Source organism: Megalopta genalis, chromosome 4, assembly GCF_051020955.1.
Source record: "Megalopta genalis isolate 19385.01 chromosome 4, iyMegGena1_principal, whole genome shotgun sequence".
NCBI classification, from domain to species: Eukaryota; Metazoa; Arthropoda; class Insecta; order Hymenoptera; family Halictidae; genus Megalopta; species Megalopta genalis.
In genome coordinates this window covers 22,368,552-22,388,855 of record NC_135016.1, presented here as the reverse complement: position 1 = coordinate 22,388,855, position 20,304 = coordinate 22,368,552, and the positions used below count along the sequence as shown (strand labels likewise).

Here is a 20,304-nt window from a genome sequence, read left to right as displayed (position 1 = left end):
CGATTCTCTATTTTTATTTTGTCTTTTCTAATCGCTATTGTTTTTACCTAATCGAATCGAATCAGTCAACGCAGACATCTCATAAAGCGAGAACATATTTTATACCTTCTTCAATTACCTAAAAGTTCCAATATAACCTTGAAATACCAAAAAGTATTAAAGTTACCCTCGCAACTAAATATGACTCAATAAGAATAACAGAACGACCGATTAACTATCGAATCCCATATTTCCACCGTCACCGAAACCAAGAAACATCGTTCGTCCACCTTCGAGAACGACGACGACGGCGACGCCGTTAATTACGAACAAGCGCATAAAGCAAGGCCGTAATCCGTGGCGACCGAAACATTTCGCCACCCCTAAAAATATAAAACGACCGATTAAGAGGCGTTTAAGCGCGCTCGAGGAGGCAAGTAAGCGGAAGGAGGGAGGGGGGAGGAGGCCGCCGCGAGATCGGACACGATTGCGCGAAGCAACGCAAGGAAACGGTTCGCACAAAGGAATCCAAATGAAACAATAATAACATCGGCGAAATGGTCCAAGAACAATCACGTTTCGCTGTCCGATCGATCCGAGGGGGAGGGGGTGGAAAAATAAAAATAGAAGGAGAAAATAAAAAGGAAATAGAATCGCATTACAGTCGAGCTATCGATGTCAGCCTTAAATTGCGCGTCATCGATATCCTGGCAAGGGAGTTAATTTGATGCACGACGTAATAAAATGCTTCTCGGCCGCATCGCGGATCGTATATTGGTTCGCTGGAAAGTCCCCGAAACAAGAAGAAAAGAGTACGCCGGGCCAAGTCGATAATCGGATGAAGAGAAACTCTCTCTCTCTCTTTCTCTCTTTTCCTTCCTCTCTCTCTCTCTCTCTCTCTCTCTCTCTCTCTCTTTCTCTCTCTCTCTCTCTCTCTCTCTCTCTCTCCGAGCCGGCAGAAGGGTCGTATCGATCCTCATCTGGCAACCTTTCCTCCTTTTCTATTTTCACGTGGTTCGGAACCCAATAATAGGGGTTGTACCGATAATTTCACCCCCTCCGGTTATTCGATATGGATCTTTTAGTAGCGGGCCTTTGCTGGGGCGATTGAGCCGCCCACTCTCTTTCCCAGTCGTCTCCCACTTTATCTTCCCCGTGTTTCTCTACCCTATATTCCGTATCCCTTTTCCTGACTCATTGCTCCGCACTTTGTTCCAGCTTGTCGCTCGCTCCCATTTCCCTTTGTGCCCCCGCCGTTCCCTACCTCATCCTTTCGAATGTTTTCACGAGGGCTCGCACCTACCCGCCGCGAGTGCAATTAACGGATAATTAATCAGCCGGGGCCGATCGCGGCGACCACCGAGGATCACCGGCACGCGGCGGACCCCGGGATCCGAGCGAGATTGTTATCTTCGAGCGGACGACAATCGAGCGGATAAAGCGTCGACGAAGAAACGCCGGCCGACGGTGCCATGATTGATACAACGGACGGATACATGCTTCGATTTATACACATGTACAGGACGTATAGAGATTTCACGTCGCCTCCGCGCCACCTTCGCTCGATCACATTTTACAATCTTCTATCCGGCCCCGTAGACCGTCCAATCATTTTAACACCTGGTCAGGTGGAAGTTATCGAACGGTTGTCGCAATCGCGATTACGCCGGTTTTAATCCTTTCCCTCGGCTCCTTGACGATCCTGGCGCATTTCGTGTTCCGGGTACAGTGGAGTCCGAGATATTTTTTTTTCATATGAAGAGAAGTTTACGAGTCTAGAGATTTTCGTATCGAGCATAAGAAAACGTGTACTTGTTTGATAAATAAATGTGAAACGATGAGAGTAATGTAAATGATTTTATCGCTGCTAAACGCGCGGTATTGGATTCGATAAGTAAAAGTTGAACGTTAAGATAATATATTGGTAACAAAGTAATTTCTCCCGGAAATGCCAAATTTCGGGTTGCCGTAAATTTCCTTGAGCTAGTTCTACGCGTATGTAATTTATTGCTAGTCGGTCAAGCGTCGCGAATTCCTGGAAGACGACACAAAGTGGTCTGTTTGGGTGTGAGTAACACTTTGCAGACAAAACTAGACAATTTGGGAAGAGAAGATGCGATTTCTAATAATCTTGCACCTCGTTTCATAATTATTGACGATAGGCGGTTATAAAAATGAGCCGCGAGGCTCGATTAATCGTATCCTCTCTATCTAAATTGTCCATTCTTATTTACAAGCTGAAGGAAAATTAGGGAGAATTTACTGTAATAGGTACGTGACCGTCGAATCGTGGCGTATGGCCTTCAAATTGCCTTCGAATCGTGATATGTGGCCTCTGAATTGCTTTCGAATCGTGGCATGTGATCTCCGAATTTCCTTCGAATCGTGGCATGTGGTCTCCGAATTGCCTTCGAATCGTATCATGTATTCTCTGAATTGCCTTCGAATCGCGTCATGTGGCCTCCGAATTGCCTTCGAATCGTGTCTTGTGGCCTCGGAATTGTTTTCAAATTGTGGCGTGTGGCCTCCAAATTGCCTTCAAATCGTGTCTTGTGGCCTCGGAATTGCTTCCAAATTGTGCCGTGTGGCCTCCAAATTGCCCTCAAATCGTGTCATGTAACCTCGAAATTACCTTCGAATCGTGTCATGTAGCCTCCGAATTGCTTTCAAATCGTGTCTTGTGGCCTCGGAATTGCTTCCAAATTGTGACGTTTGGCCTCTAAATTGCCTTCAAATCGTGTCACGTGGCCTCTGAATTACCTCTGAATCGTGTCACGTGGCCTCTGAATTGCCTTCGAATCGCGTCGCGTGGCCTCCGAATTGCCTTCGAATCGCGTCGCGTGGCCTCCGAATTTCCTTCGAATCGCGTCGCGTGGCCTCCGAATTGCCTTCGAATCGTAGCAAAAAATTAGAAATAAAAAACTTAAGCGATCTATTCTCATCCTAGCATCATTACGCGTTCACATCGATGTACAATCGCTCGAATAATCGCGACTCAGTATTCCCGGATCTGCCGGTTTCAATTCCTAGCTCCGAACATTTCCGGAAGAAACGACTCTGTTAACTCTGGCTACGAGATTCGCAAAACGAGGTCACCTAAAAACGTCCGTTATTCTCGAAAATCGTGCACGATTCGAAACGCCCACGTGCGACGCATTTCGGTCGATAGCGGTCAGAGAGCGAGGAGGCGAGGCGTTCCCCCGGACCGAAAGGAAAACACGGTTGTCGCGCGCGGTATGAAGATCCCGTAAAACGGGGCAGCAGCGTTCAGAGATTACGATCCGATCGATCTCGAGATCGGCGAATCGTTCTCGCGCGGGGGGGACGAGGGGAGGATCGTTCGAAAATTCATCGCATTTGTTCCGCGAAGTGTTTTCGAGCACACATACTTCTGTCGAGCATACAGAGGGCGAAATCGATAGGCGGGCGTAAGAGTCGGAAGTCACGAAGCCGGGCGTCGAACGTTCACGGGCCGCGACGCTCGGAGCGTTAAGAAAATTGAATAGCGAGCGAGAAGAACGCGCTCTCCTCGGCTATCCTGCGGGAGAAACGGGTGAACGGGATGGGAAACGTTAAATTCGTGAAAATAGTTAACCCCGCGGACGGTGTCCGCTCCGCGCGCGCCGTTATGAAACTTCGTAAACGCCGGTGCGAAGAGGACGGGAACAGTGGCGAACGGTCGGCTTGCGGGAGCAAAGGGAGCGCACGGGTGGGAGGGGGTAGGAGGGTGAGGAAAAGGAGGAGGAGAAGGAGGAGAAGGAAAAAGGAGAAAAAAAACGAAGGAAGGAACGAGAACACTAAATTGCTCGGTGGAAAACTTCAAAGGTGGAAATAAAATCTGTAAAAAGAAGCTGACGGGGAACGCAACCGGGGGGAAAAAACAAGAAGTAATCAAGAAACGTACCCGGAGGATGTGGGTTATGTTTAATTTGTTACGCCGCGCAGAAACGAAACACGGATAAAGAGAAGGTGTGAGAGGGGGAGTGGCGGGGGAGGGTAGTCGCGAGAAGGGTAATCGCGAGGTCTGGCTTTTTCAAAGGGTGAAAAACGTGCCGCGCCACCGAGACCGCTTTTCCATGTAGAATATTTTCGCGTCTTTCCGGCCCCGCGTTTTATCGATACGAATCGTTCCGTTTTCATAATGGGAATCGAATCAATTTCTTATCGACTTAACGACCACGCTTTTTTTTTCCTCCTCCCTCTCGCTTTCTCGCTCGCTCCCGCGGCCTCTTTCTACCAGAGTATTAAATAAAATCAAGGGGACGAGATCCAAATCGAACCGTAGGACCTCGTTGCCGCATACTTCCTCCGGAATTAATTCCACCGGAGTTCAATCGTTCCGCGATAAAAATAGGGCAACGCGAACAACGAGCGGAGAAAATATTGCGGAGCTTGTCGTTCCGCTTCGAAACACAATTGTAGTCGGAAACTCGGTCTTTACAACGGAGTTAATGTTTCAGGTGACAGATGCGACTTCGATTGTAAAAGAGTCCTCGAGCTGAACCACGGACGGTGCAACGAAATTTGTGAAAGACAACAGAGGGTTGACGGAGATACAGTAATGTCTCTCTAATTGACGCTCAGATTGTCTCTACGAAAATGGACAATTTAGGTAGAGAAGATACGATTGTTCGATCCTTGCGGTTCATTTGTTGTAGTTACGAATTGTCAACAGCTATAAAAACGAGCTGCAAGGCTCGAATAATCGTATCTCCTGTTCCCAAATTGACGCTCAGATTGTCCAAAACAGTTGGGCAATTTGGGGAGAGGAGACACGATTATTCGAGCCCTGCGGTTTGATTTTATAGTTACGAATTGTCAACAACTATAAAAACGAGATGCTGCAAAGGCTCGAATAATCGTATCTCCTGTTCCCAAATTGACGCTCAGATTGTCCAAAACAGTTGGGCAATTTGGGGAGAGGAGACACGATTATTCGAGCCCTGCGGTTTGATTTTATAGTTACGAATTGTCAACAATTATAAAAACGAGCTGCAAGGCTCGAATAATCGTATCTTCTCTTCCCAAATTGTCCATTTTTGTACGCAATCTGAGCGTCAATAAGGGAGACATATTACTCTATTTTTTTTTTTCTTCGAAGAGGCTAATGACGTTAACACTAAAGCCATCACGGTCAAAATGGCCGATTTTTTATTTTACGATACTACAAACTTTGGAGACTTCTTCGTGGAAAATGATTGAATGAATTATATTATTGAAACAGGTCTCATAATTAAAACTTTACAAAATCCAAGTGAATTCTACCTTTTCACTCTTATGAGTCAGTGCACGCTAATCATCATTACAGGTCGGTTGGTTTAGTGTTAACGTAACCCAAAAAATATGATCGCCGAGTTGCTTCATATTTGGCCACGTTGTTCCTGCTGCTTAAAAGTATACGTACACTCTTTGACCGCTTCTCAGAATTCTTTTCAAATCTACGGTAATTGGAACTATTTTATCCTTCGCAATTTCCTAGCTCGGAAAGAAGTTTTATATCGTTTGTCCGTGTCGAGCTTAGAAGAAAGCAATAAGACGAATATCTCTGTGCAAAAATACTGTATAAATCGACAATTTTGATCGCAATGTATGTTCATTCTTTGTCATTTTTCATTCTCATAAATATCGTTCCTCTTCGTTCGTTTCAACAATTCCATAAATCTTCGCTTATATCGCCAACGCGGCGCGGAACTCGGATAAAAAATAAACACTTAATGCACGCTTGCACGGTTCAATATAGAATCACTCGCGATCAGATTACCTTTGCAGTTGCTGTAGAACACAAACTACCGTCCGCAATGAGAATTTAAAATAGTATTTACGCGATCGTACAACAAGCTAAATAAGCAACAGCCTAGGAATTGATAAAACATTAACAGATCACAAGTGAATATAAACGATTAGTTTACGTACGTTGTCTAACAATATCAAACGTATTTCTAAAGCAACTTTCAGAACAATCTGATCCCATCGAAAGAACAGAACAAACAATCGTTCGAAAACTATCGTCACAACGCTTGTCGTGTTATAGGAAACAGCCGCGATCTCTTTGAAGATCGCAAGCCCGTTCTCCATGGCTCTCGATCAAGGTGTATAATCAGAAAGTTCTCAAGGCTAAACTACCCGTAGCACGCGTGTCCAGCGATCGAGCGATCCAAACGCTTCTCGGCAACGCAGCTATATCCGCGCGAAGATGTTCCGCCGGCCGGGTTTCGTCGGTTTGCGCAACGCCCGGCCACTTTTCCACACAAGGGTTCACCCTATTCTGGACGTCCTGCGAGCCCGTTTGTACCGCGTCCTCGTCGCGAGCCGGATCGATGCGCCGGCCCCGGACCTCGGTTATCGAAAAATCCTCGAAAGCAGCGTAACGAATCGACGTCGCTCGAAGGGGTTGCGCGCCGGGTGAGAACGTGTCGCGAGGTGATGATCCGTGCTGAAGTTTACAAAAGAATGGAAGCTCGACGTCGGCGTGGCGAGGGGAAGCGCGCGGGGGGAGAAGAGGTTCGTCGAAGAGAGAAGTCGACGAAGTACCGGCCGTGGGAGAGCGGGGAGGGCTAGGGGGGAGGGAGGGGAGACGGCGGGAAAAATATTGAAGCGGCGCACGGATTTACGCGGCACGTTACCCTAATGAAAATCGCGGAGGATGAATTGTAGGAGGGGCGGGAAAGGTGGCTGGTTGAAATACACAGGGGTGGAATTAGAATATCAGAGACACGCTCGTGGAGGTCTATACATACGTTACACGAACACACGGCCCCGGTCGGACTGCACGTATATAATACTTGTCGGTAGTTGACAAACCCTCGACATCAATTTCTCTCTCTGTCTCTAATTCTCCTCTTCCCCGCCGGGCTCCCTCCACCGCACCCCCGTCCGCCCTCCCCCGCCCTGCGCCACCCTTCCCGCCCCGTCGCTTCTCTGCTCTCTTCCATCCCCCGTCGTCGTCTTTCCCTTTCTCCCGCTCTCTCTCTTCGTTTACTTTGGAGATATCGATTACCGGCTCAACTCCTCCTCCTCCCGGCCCCTCCGTCAACCCCTCTGTCACCTCTTCCCAGCTTCCCCAACCCCCTTATCCACCGCCACCCACCGCCCGCCGCCTCCCGTCCCCGAAAGCCCCAACCACTCGGCCCAGCTTGCTGCTTGGTTGCTTGCACGGTGTCACATCGGTGTAGCAGTTTACAGAGATGGTACAGTTCGCGACAATTACGATCAAACGTACAGTTAACATCGGCGCAGGATCTCGCGAGCCCGGAACACGCCGGGGATCGAGGGGGGCACGAGGGGGCCCTCCGGTGGCGGTCGGGATTGCGATGGAAGCCGTATCCGCGTGTAACTGCTCCGACCGTTCGGATCGATGATCGCGACGCTCTGTATCATCTTCTTTTTCTTTTTCTTTTCCTTTTTCTTTTCTTCTCTTTTTTTTCCCTCGCGCTTCTTCCGACCGGTCTTCGTTGTTCCGCTTCCTTCCCTGTCGCCGGGCAAATGACGACGTTACCGCACCGACGGTTACACCGCCGAGCTTGTAGGCGATCACGTGGCACCGTGACGTTCTCGCTTTTTCACCCTATACCCCTTACCCTGCCGTCCCCCCGCCCCCCGGCCCCGACGCGGCCATCTATTCGATTGCACACTTTGCAGAATGCTCGGAAAACGGGGGACAAGCGGATCGCTTTGTATTGTTTCAAGTTTGGAGATGTTTGGAGTACGATTACGCTGAAAGGGTTTGCGAATCGCGCCCGGCTGGCGAGGATGATTAAAAGCCCGGAAGGATGTAGGTACGGAACGACGGGACTCGTCGGGATAATGGCGCGTCTGTTACGAAAGCGACGACCGCATTCTTTTTCGGCCTGTTTGCGGGCGTTTGGAGACGATTCGGCTTTCGTGGGGTTGGCGAGTCGCGTCGGAGTGGCGACGATTCAGTGACCGGAGGAGTGTTGGTTTGAAATAATGCGACTCGTTGGAATTGTGAAATGGGTTGCTTTTTCCTGTGTATCGAGGCTTCGTTTGCAGATGTTTGAAGCGCGATGGATCGAATCGCGCCTGGTCGGCGAGAATCATTGCAAGATCAAGAGACGTCGATTTGAAACGACGAGAGTTATAATAGTCAAATAACAATTCTAATTTATCCCGCGTAACAATTATTTGTTTGGAGATGTTTGAAGCGCGATTAGTATCGAGGAGACAACAGGTATAAAACAAAGAGTCGTGACAATAACATTACAGTCCAAATTTTCTCCGCGTATCAATTATTTGTTTGCAGATGTTTGAAGCACAGAATTAGAGAATCGTGGCAGAACGGCAAAGTAAATTAGAAGTCCAGAAAGCCGTGAGATCGGCACGGTGAAGCTCAAAATAAAATGGCAGAACACTTCAGTTTCTCCCAAGCGATTACTTATTCGTTTGCGAGTGTTTGAAGCGCGATTGGATCGAATCGCGCCTGGTCGGCGAGAATCATTGCAAGATCAAGAGACGTCGGTTTGAAACGACGAGAGTTGTAACGATCAAATAACAGTTCTAATTTCTCCCGCGTATCAATTATTTGTTTGCAGTTGTTTGAAGCGCAGAATTTTAGAGAATCGTGCCGGAATAGCAAAGTAAATTAGAAGTCCAGAAAGCGGTGAGTTCGCACAATCGCTCCCAAGCAATTACTTATTCGTTTGCAGATGTTTGAAGCGCGATTGGATCGAATCGCTTCTGAGAATGATTGCGGAACCAAGGGACAGTCGGTTTGAAACGACGAGAGTTATGACAATCAAATAGCAGTTCTAATTTCGCCCGCGTATCAATTATTTGTTTGCAGATGTTTGAAGCGCGATTAGTATCGAGGAGGCAACAGGCATAAAACAAAGAGTCGTGACAATAACATAACAGTCCCAATTTTCTTCGCGTAACGATTATTTGTTTGCAGTTGTTTGAAGCGCAGAATTTTAGAGAATCGTGTCAGAATGACAAAGTAAATTAGAAGTCTAGGAAGCCGTGAGTTTGGCACGATGAAGGTCAGAATAATGGCAGGATAACAACACTTCAGTTTCTCCCAAGCGATTACTTATTCGTTTGCGAATGTTTGAAGCGCGATTGGATCGAATCGCGCCTGGTCGGCGAGAATGATTGCAGGACCAAGAGACGACGAGCTTGAAACGACGAGAGTTATAATAGTCAAATAACAATTCTAATTTATCCCGCGTATCAATTATTTGTTTGGAGATGTTTGAAGCGCGATTAGTATCAAGGAGGCAACAGGTTTAAAACAAAGAGTCGTGGCAATAACATTACAGTCCAAATTTTCTCCACGTATCAATTATTTGTTTGCAGATGTTTGAAGCGCAGAATTAGAGAATCGTGGCAGAACGGCAAAGTAAATTAGAAGTCCAGAAAGCCGTGAGATCGGCACGGTGAAGCTCAAAATAAAATGGCAGAACACTTCAGTTTCTCCCAAGCGATTACTTATTCGTTCGCAGATGTTTGAAGCGCGATTAGTATCGAAGGATCATGAAATCATGCCGCAATTGCAAAGACGATTAACAGAAGGCCGTGGGCTACGAAACAACGGGAGTCGCGCTAATAATGAAATAACAGTTCTAAAAGCGGCGCCGACTGTGTTCCTTCGTTTTCCACGCGTATCGATCTCAGCCCACACTCGACGAGGGAGACGAATTGTCTTTCGAGACAAAAACCACGAAGATGCACAGAGCTTTCGAATATAACATCGATACACGCCAATATCTCAAAGCGACGTGCTGTATCGGCGAATTCCAACGAACCGCGTCGCGTCGGCGTGCTTCATTTTTTTTCCCCCGTTGTCTCGTACATGTCCTGATGAAAGCGACGGCTATATCAAACTTCCTCGAACGAACGTATTACGGGTTTAACCTGGCGGAGAATGTAATCCCAGAGATATGTATATTATAAACAACCGCAACTCGAGACTAACTTATTCGCGGGCCTTGATTAAGCTTGTCGTCGGCGTATCTTCTTGTCAAACGCATCGGTGAAACGAATCCCGTACCGGTCTCCGGTCGAATCTATTATCGAGAACGTTTCAGTATGCCGTTTCAGTATGTTTTTTAAACGATCAAAGTCGAAACGGATAGCTCAAATTGAGAAATGGATACAGAAATGTCAATTTATTGTTCTCTCGATCGAAGACCGAGCTCGAAGATGGGCGCGACGAAACGTGAAACAACGGCACGAAACTGTCCTGTTTTCAAGAATTTCTTTCATATGTTAACATCGACGAATGGGAACGGAACTTCGCCAATTTCAATTTCAAGTTCAAGTTAATTTCGATTTCGCGATTTCGTTTAAGAGAATACTTTTAGTTGCGTTTCGAAACAATTGTCGTTAATCGCTTTCCGTTCGCAATATTTTTAACAATACTTGCTACAACGGAGTCAAGACAGACTCCAAATAAAAAGTGCAAAAAGAACGTGTCGATTTAATGCCAGATAAACGCTGCACTCGCGTCTTATTTTTAGCTAGCGCGCAAAACACCGAAGACGTGGAAAATAGAATTTTTACCACAGAATGAAATAGATACACACGATCGGGGTCATTCGTGACCCCATTACAAAAGGATTAAAAATCGCCCGGCGTATTTCCGACAATTTCCGACGTTTAGAACAATCGTTAATAGCTTCCCATCCGCAATATTTTTAACATCTACTGCAACGGAGTCACGACAGACTGCAAATAAAAAGTGGAACAAAAACGCATCGATCTAATTCCAGATAAACGCTGCACTCGCGTCTTATTCTCAGCTAACGCGCAAAACACCGAAGACGTGGAAAATAGAATCTTTACCACAGAATGAAATAGATAGACGGTCGGGGTCATTCCTGACCCCATTACGAAAAAGTATTAAAAAGCGCCGCGCGTATTTCCGACGATTTCCGACGTTTGGAACAATCGTCGTTAATAGCTTCCAATCTGCAATATTTTTAACCCTTTGCACTCGAAGCCATTTTAATTGTAAATCTAAATTAACTTTTCTAACTTATAGAATTTCCATTTTATATGCCAAAGTCTATTTCATGCATATGAAATTGAGTCTTATGACTCATACAGCAGTTAGACTTTTAACAATCTTTTCTATCTAAACTCTGATAATGTAAAAATTATCTTGGCACGTGGTGTAATAATTTTAGTCAGGATCGCCACTCGAGTGCAAAGGGTTAACATCTCCTACCATAACGGAGTCACGACAGACTCCAAATAAAGAGTGCAAAAAAAAACGTGTCGCTTTAATTCCAAATAAACGCTGCACTCGCATCTTATTTTTAGCTAACGCATAAAACACCGAAGAAAATAGAATCTTTACCACAGAATGAAGTAGATAGACGGTCGGGGTCATTCCTGGCCCAATTACGAAAAAGTATTAAAAATTTCCGCGCGTATTTCCGACAATTTCCGACGTTTAGAACAATCGTTAATAGCTTCCCATCCGCAATATTTTTAACATCTCCTACTACAACAGAGTCACGACAGACTCCAAATAAAAAGTGCAAAACAAGAACGTGTCGCTTTAATTCCAAATAAACGCTGCACTCGCGCGTCTTATTCTCAGCTAACGCGCCAAACACCGAAGACGTGGAAAATAGAATCTTTACCACAGAATGAAATAGATAGACGGTCGGGGTCATTCCTGACCCCATTACGAAAAAGTATTAAAAAGCGCCGCGCGTATTTCCCGACGATTTCCCATTCACTGGACACATTCCATGGCTCCGGTCTCCCTCTAATCGAGCCGACATTCTTGAAACAATTCCGCGAACCGGCCTGATTTTTACCGTGAAAATTGTTGAACCGTACCGCGGCCGCCGACGGGAGGCAGCGGTTACGGCACAAGCAGCGCTGAAAAATACGAATGTATTTGCGCAGGCGGTTCGCTGTCGTACCAGGGATTTAAATTAAGCCGTGAGATCGGCGAACGGAAGAGCGCGCGGGAAGCTTTTAAAACGTGTCCCGAAGTTCGGCCGCGCCGCGCGGCCTGTCCCGCGCGCCGTCCCCGTCCGTCCCCGTCGTCCTAACGAATTCCTGTTCCCGGTTTAATAAATATTTAATAAAGTAGCGGCGGAAATAAAATGGTCGCCGGGAAAATACTTCGGGACCCGACGGTTAATGCCGTACTTTAATATAGGTAAGTCCCAAGTTAAGCTCCTTACGGATGACGATACGATTAGTACGGTTGGTCGAGCTAATTGCCTTCGCGCTGATGGGAACCGAATCGAATAGAACCCGGCAATATGAGCGGGAACAATCATCGATCGGAGTTTTTCTTCGCCCTATGGCCTGTGGCCCGATCGGCCCGCGGGGGCCCCGCGGGGGGGCCCGCCTGCCTGCCTCTCCTCTGCACGCGCGACAAAGATTACCGAATTCAATGTGACGAGCCCGTGGGTGACATCGTTCCTCGCGCGCGGATCGATTCCTCCGCTGCGATTACAATGTAAACAGGGGGATTTTCATGGGCGTGTGCCGCGACCACGCGTCAATTTTTTTCAGATCCGCGCGGAACAATACAGGTACGTATAACCCTCGAATAACACGGTGTTTGCGTTACCCGGAGATCCGTATCGCAGTCAAAAACTCCAATGACCCTTGTAAAACGGAGTGGCCCCGTGTGTGCGTGTGTGTGTGTGTCACGCGGTTTCTATAAACACTTTCTTCGTAATTGCTAACCTGTTAACCCGAAAGGTTTTTCGAACGCCGACGCTTCGCGTGAACGCAATTAACACGCTCGCCGCGGGGACAAACACTCGAGAAATGCTCACAAAGTCGTAACAACGAACGATGGAATACGCGATAGGTTGATATTTATCTGATTTATGTCGGATCGATGGCGGGGCGAGTTTTCCGCTTGAGTTGCAACTAGACCGCGGATTTTTATGCGACGCGAAGAATCTCCGCATCGATTGCAAGAGATAAGAGACTAATTTGGCAAGTTCGTCCTTTCTTGAATCGTTTTTATATCATTTTATCATCGTTTTGATATCGTTTTAATATATATATATAATTTAATTGTAAATCAAAAGTGACAGATTGATTAATATTCCTTCGATCTTTATAGCATTTTAAATTGTAAATAGAATGTCTCTCTAATTAAATCTAATTGAATCTCCGCATCGATTGCAAGGGATAAGAGACTAATTCGGCAAGTTCATTCTTTCTTGAATCGTTTTTATATCATTTTATCATCGTTTTGATATCGCTTTAATATATATATAATTTAATTTTAAATTAAAAGTGACAGATTGGCGATATAATATTCCTTCGATCTTTATAGCATTTTAAATTGTAAATAGAATAATGTCTCTCTAATTAAATCTAATTGAATCTCCGCATCGATTGCAAGGGATAAGAGACTAATTCGGCAAGTTCGTCCTTTCTTGAATCGTTTTTATATCATTTTATCATCGTTTTGATATAGTTTTAATATATATATATATATAATTTAATTTTAAATCAAAAGTGACAGATTGACGTTTTATAATATTCCTTCGATCTTTATAGCATTTTAAATTGTAAATAGAATAATGTCTCTCTAATTAAATCTAATTGAATCTCCGCATCGATTGCAAGAGATAAGAGACTAATTTGGCAAGTTCATTCTTTCTTGAATCGTTTTTATATCATTTTATCATCGTTTTGATATCGCTTTAATATATATATATAATTTAATTTTAAATTAAAAATGACAGATTGACGTTTTAATATTCCTTCGATCTTTATAGCATTTTAAATTGTAAATACAGTAATGTCTCTCTAATTGACGCTCAGATTATCCACAAAAGTGGACAATTTTGGAAGAGAAGATACGATTGTTCGAGCCTTGTTGCTCGTTTTTTTATGGTTATCGATTGTCAACAACTATAAAAACGAGTCGCAAGGCTCGAATAATCGTATCGCCTCTTCCCAAATTGTCCATTTCTGTGCACAACCTGAGCGTCAGTAAGGGAGACATTATCGTACCCAATTTCGGCCATAAATACATCAAATCCGCAGCCTGGTTGTAACAATGGCATTGTTGTAAATTAATTAGCATCAAGACCTATAGCTGAAAAGTAATAGAAGGTCTCTTCATAATATTTATGTGAATAAAAATTTTTATGAAAAAAGAGAAGATCGTAAAATTAAATTCTAGTGATTGAACTGCGGATTTTATGCACTTGCGACGAAAAAAAGTTAGGCGTAGTTTTTAAGTAGTAGAGACGGATAAAATGATAATAAAATAATGTAATAATAAAAGAGTTGCGTTTTTGAGCCATATTTGTTACAAATCTATCAGATCATTAGTTCGAGTGATTATAAGAGATCAGCGCTTTTGGCATCGATGAGTCATAAATATATTAATAGACTTGCAGCCTGCAGTCCGGTAACAGATTTCACTTAAAGAGTAGATTTGTTAAGCTTGTTTCAAATAAACAGCGAAATAAACATGTCATCCTTAATCCAAGTACATGTACAAGCTCTCATTTCTACGTGTAGAATCGCCACGAGTCAAGCATCAACAACATCTCCTGTATGCATACTATTTATTTCAGTCCATTGGCGTACGACTGTTCTTCGGGGAATTACAATAATTAAAACTTCTTGAACAGTGAAACTTCGTTCTCTCGCCATCGATATTTAAACCTTAATAGACGGCGAATATAAATTGTCAAAGATAAAGATAAAGTTAAGTTAACAGTTTGAATTAATAGTTAACTCTCTGAAAAAAAAGTTAGCAAAGTTCAAAGATAAAGAACATGATATCACTTCGACTTAATACTAGGTTTACGGTGCGCTGAAAGCAGACGTTTTAGTAATCTTTATGATAGTGATCTGTGTCATAATATATAGGGTGTTCATTTGTAAACTTTAAATCCAAATACATATTCTCGAAACCGACATATTTTTGGGAAAAATATTAAATAGAAAAGTGACTCGATTTCAAGGAGGAAGTAGAGCTATTTTATTAATTTTTTGTTGTCGACAGCTTCAGAGATTATTGTTTATGAAACGAGAAACTGTCGCCGTTCCCGAGATAAAATGACAAAAAGAATAAAAGAAAATAAAGAAGTTTCATAAGTAAACAAATTTCTCATTTAATTAAACATCCTGGTAAGATAAAATCTGACTGAAAAATATTGACAAAAAATTAAATCCTTCGTCACGTAGAATAAAGATCTGCAAACGACAATATAGCTTTCCATTTAAAGATTACGGTTAATAAAACAGTTGCATTTCCCCGTTGAAATTGAGTAACTTTTGAATTCAAGATTTCACTTGAAAATGCGTTATCTTCGAGATATTTAGATTTAACGTTTCGAAATGAACAATCGGTACGTGCAATGAAACAAAATTAACGTGCAATAAACGTATTGTTCCAATTTCAATAATTGTAAATCAAGACATTGAATCAAGAACGCGTCGAAACGGCGTAAACCTAGTGCAAAAATAAACGAATACAGTAATGTCTCCCTAACTGACGCTCAGATTCTGCACAAAAATGGACAATTTGGGAACAGGAGATACGATTATTCGGGTCTTGCAGCTCGTTTCTATAGTTCTATAGTTATAGTTATATAATTATAGTTATAGTTATATAACTATTATAGTTAGTAAGTTATATAACTATTATAGTTATTATAGTTATATATTATAGTTATTATAGTTATATATTATAGTTATTATAGTTATTAAGTTACATAACTATAACTATTATATAACTATATTATAGTTATTATAGTTATTAAGTTACATAACTATAACTATTATATAACTATATTATAGTTATTATAGTTATTAAGTTACATAACTATAACTATTATATAACTATATTATATATATAGTTATAATTCTTCTATAGTTTTTGACAATTCGAAACTATAAAAACGAACCTTTTCCCAAATTGTCCATTTTCGAAGACAATCTGAGCGCCAGTTGAAGAGACATTACTGTAATTTGTACCCTTGTTTCGTACGAAATGCTCATCGCAAACGTTGCTAACCTCGTTATAAATAATAATTCGAGATTAAATGGCGATCTTTTCATCTTGTAAAACTTGAACGCGAACACACGGGGGAAGGAGATATCAGGAAACGTTCTCGTCGCCGCGACTTTCCTCCGAATTTTGAAGTTGAGAAGGTACTTTACTTTCCCGAACGATTCGAAGACTTAAAACTCCGGGGCCAAGGGGGCCAGATACAATCGCGAATTTATGGGTCGCCAAAGGTACACCGGATAATGGAGAGCTTCCACCGATCGGGAGCCCTCCCCTTCCCCTGTCCGCGATTTCCACGATTTCCACGAATTCCACGATCTCCTCCCGATTGTCGGTTCACATTCGCGAGCAAGATGAAAAGACGGAGGAACGAGCTTAGAAAATGCCTTACCATGAAGTAATGCCTCTGTATCTCGGTCTTCTCGCTGGCCAGCTTCTCGCATTCGATCTTCAGTCTGAAAAGTGAAAAGCGATTGAGGACGGAACGAATCGGACATGCGTTAAAGCGGAGACGGCGTAACCGCGTGGTACGCGCGTGTGCGTTTTCTGCATGTATACGGTGTTCATCTTTTCGGGGTCCGCGCCTCTTTCCAGCGTTTCTCATCGTTAAAATCAACTCCGACCACCGAGGGACTTCCCTCGGACACGCTAACGAGGAACGCTGTTTAACCGATGACAAAATCGCGCCCCGATCTTTTCACACAGAACGAAAGTATAAAATTCACAAAAATGTCGATTAGAAGCGCTGTCTGGTCCGACCCCGAGAGATCGACGAAGAAGAAAGGAACAATAAATGCGCCGACTTTTCTTTGGAGTTTTAGTTCACTTTTTGCCGACTTTTCTTTCATATTATCTATACGTTATCGCGAATCTCTGTTGTTATTTACTACGATCAATTAATTTTTCATTATATACGTTCTACGATTTAACACTTTGCACTCGAAGCTATTTCAACTGGAAATATAAAATCATTTTTCTAACTTACGGTATTTCTATTTCTTATATGAGAAAATGCATTTTATGCATACATGAAAATCAACTCTTGTTAATATCACTAACGACTTTGTTAATATCAAAATTATCCTAGAAGGTAATATAACAAATGTTAGCGGTGCCTCAGAGTCGCCACTCGAGTGCAAAGGGTTAATTTCACGCAAAGAGATGCGTATCTTTGGATCGATCTCTCAAGAACGGACCAGATCTCTGTTGCATTTTTAACCCTTTGCACTCGGGTGGTGACTCTGAGACACCGCTAAAATTTATTACGTCACGTTCTAAGGTAATTTTTAAATCGACAAAGCTAAGATTCAAAAAATTCTTGAAAGTGTAAGAGTCGTGCAAGTCGCAAAACTGAACTTGGTATGCATAAAATGTATTCGGTCATATAAAATAAAAATGCTGTGAGTCAGAAAAATGATTTCAGATTTACAGTTAAGACAGAGCTTCGAGTGCAAAGGATTAATTCACATGTTCGAGATCTTCGCAGCGTAAACTTTCGATCTACGTGTAAACAACAGATCCGCGCGATCTCGCGATCGGTTGAACACCGCTTCCTTGCAAGCCCGTCGAACAAGGCCGAACGCGCCCATCGTTCTCGCTCGACGATATTTTTCGTTGGCTCGTTTACGTACACGCGGGTAATTAAATGCGTTTAATTAAATTATAATATTTGTACACGTGCAAATTACACCGTATCCACGTTCACGCCGGGCACCGATCGCGGTGGGATTGATTTCATCGAATTTTAATTGCCCCCTCGCGGCGGCGGCCATTGTTTCATCGGGGTCTATCTATCCGCGAGCGCATCCCACGCGCGCGATCCCGGAAAGAAACGCGCGCTTCCGAATATTATTTCTTCCAGCGGATTGTTGGAAAATTTAATTTGCCGCGCGAACGTGGTTCACCCGTGTTCGAGCTCGCTGCGTTTGAACCTCCGCGCGCACGTAACAAACGGTAAATTAACAATTAATTAAAACGCGCCGACGAAACGTCGTCGACAGCTTCGAGCTCTGTTCGATCGAGGTTAAAAAAAGGCGTTTTTTTTCTACGATTCGAGGCGCGCGCGCGGACTCTGCACGATGAACACCCTGTACACGTCCGTCGTTGCTCGCGCTTCCACAGGGTGTCTCAAAAATGTCTCGAAATCCGAAAGTAGCGGGTTCCTCGGGTCATTTGAAGCAACTTTTTCCTTCACAAAAATGTTCTCCGAGGCACCGTTAACGAGTTATTAACGAAAAACGACGACCAATGAGAGGCGAGCTCGGCCGCCTCGCGCCAACCGAGCCAACGAGAGGTGGAAGCCCAGGACCGCCGGTTGGCTCGGCCGCCTAGCGCCAACCGAGCTCGCCTCTCATTGGTCACTGTTTTTCGTTAATAACTCGTTAACGGTGCCTCGGAGAACATTTTTGTAAAGGAAGAAGTTGCTTCAAATGATCCGAGGAACCCGCCATTTTCGGATTGCGAGACATTTTTGGGACACCCTGTAGATGGAGGCAAGCACGCCGAGCGAGAAGACGTCTGCGTTCTCCTTTGAGATTCGCAACATCTCTCGCATTCGAAGGAAAAGAGCGCGCGCGGGCTCTGTCTCTGGAAGCAAGATCGAGTTCTCCGGCGAAAATGCTGCGGGAATAAAAAGAAACGAGATTATGGCGGTGTTAGTGGTGCGCCGCGAGCAGGGAACGGGAAAAGTATTGGAGGGCTGTATGGTATTTCGGTAAATACGCTCGTTTCGCGTATTATATTCGTGCAGAAAAATCGCGCGCAGACCCATCGCCGGGAAATAAAAATGGCTTCGAACTCATTACACGTGGAATTCTCATTTCGTCTAAATTAAACTCTCTTTTAAGGTCTCTCTCTCTCTTTCTCTCTCTCGCTCTCTCTCTCGAGACTTACGAGTTTCTGTTCGAGCAACCGAAACTCAAAATAAATGAACGGAAACGTCGAGACACCAGCTGGCCGCTCTTGAACAACTTGCCAGAAAAACAACGAGATCCCGTGCGTCTTCCCTCCTTCTCTCTCTCTCTCTCTCTCTCTCTCTCTCTCTCTCTCTCTCTCTCTCGTATATAAAACGACAATTGGCGTTTATTTCATTTCGAAAAGAAAAAGATTACACACACGTTCGGCACCGATACCGGGAACTTTCAAATCATTAGCCGGCGCAGTGTTTCTTCGAAATAATAATTCGATCCTTTTTAAATGCTGATCACGCCCGATAATTTATGCGTCCACGTTCGCCGTAATAATCGAACATCTGTAACGTAATTCAATAACCGGACAATACCCGTTGCGTGGAGCAATGGAAAAAAAATCATTTACCAAAATTCCATTTGCAAACGAAGCCGAAAACGCTGCTGAACTGATTCCCAAATTGCTTCGAGAAACTCGATTAAAGCGTTCCCGCGGTTCCCCGTCGTTGCCGTTCCCTTTTTTAATTCCTTCTTTTTTTCTTCTTTTCGCGATTATAATTTAACAATCCGGAGAGAGAGTGAGAGAGCAGAGAGTGCGGAAAAGAGCGAAAGAGAGAGCAGAGAGTGCGAGAGAAAGAGAGAGAGAGCAAAGAGTGCGAGTGCGAAAGAAAGAGCGAGAGCGAGAGAGAGAGAGAGAGGAAGAGAAAGAGTGCAAGAGCGATAGAGAGAAAGAGTACGAGAGAGAGAGAGAAAGAGAGAGAGAGCAGAGAGAGTGAGAGGGAGAGGGAGAAGAGAGTGCGAAAAAGAGTGAGAGAGAGAGAGAAAGAGAGAGAGAGAGAGCAGAGAGAGTGAGAGGGAGAGGGAGAAGAGAGTGCGAAAAAGAGTGAGAGAGAGAGAGAGAGCAGAGAGTACGAGAGAGAGAGAGAGAGAGAGAGAGGAAGAGAAAGAGTGCAAGAGCGATAGAGAGAAAGAGTGCGAGAGAGAGAGAGAGAGAAAGCAAAGAGTGCAAGAGAGCAGAGAGAGAGAGAGAGAGAGAGAAAGCAAAGAGTGCAAGAGAGCAGAGTGAGAGAGAGAGAGAGAGAAAGCAAAGAGTGCAAGAGAACAGAGAGAGAGAGAGAGAGAGAGAGAGCGAGAGAGAGAGAGAGAGAGAGCGGAGTCCGAAAACTACCACCGAAACTCGTTGTTAAACTACCACCGGACAGAAATATCTTGACCGCGAGCGTTGCCAGGCTAGAATGTAACAGCGGCGTTAACAGCGAAGCGCAAATTCGGCCGTCCACCTAACGGTTTCAACGGGTATCGCGGCGCGCAAGATAATTAATGATACGTAAACGCAGACATTTGTACACACGGTCCTATTTCGGCGAGCGGGCTCGAAAGTGAGCGTCGCTCCAATAACGCTAACCGTTACAGCATCAGCTGCGTCTGGATACAACTTGC

At 44.2% G+C, this 20,304-nt stretch overlaps 1 protein-coding gene across 7 annotated transcripts in view; it reads right to left on the bottom strand.

Annotated features, from left to right (window-relative positions):
- Window positions 1-20,304, bottom strand: part of gro (TLE family member transcriptional corepressor groucho) — a 224,795-nt gene that overhangs the window by 131,567 nt on the left and 72,924 nt on the right. For all 7 annotated transcript variants that reach the window (XM_033467812.2, XM_033467811.2, XM_033467816.2 and 4 more), the window contains exon 4: window positions 16,350-16,413. In XM_033467812.2, the coding sequence (XP_033323703.1) occupies window positions 16,350-16,413 (64 nt within the window). The remainder of the gene's footprint in view (window positions 1-16,349; window positions 16,414-20,304) is intronic.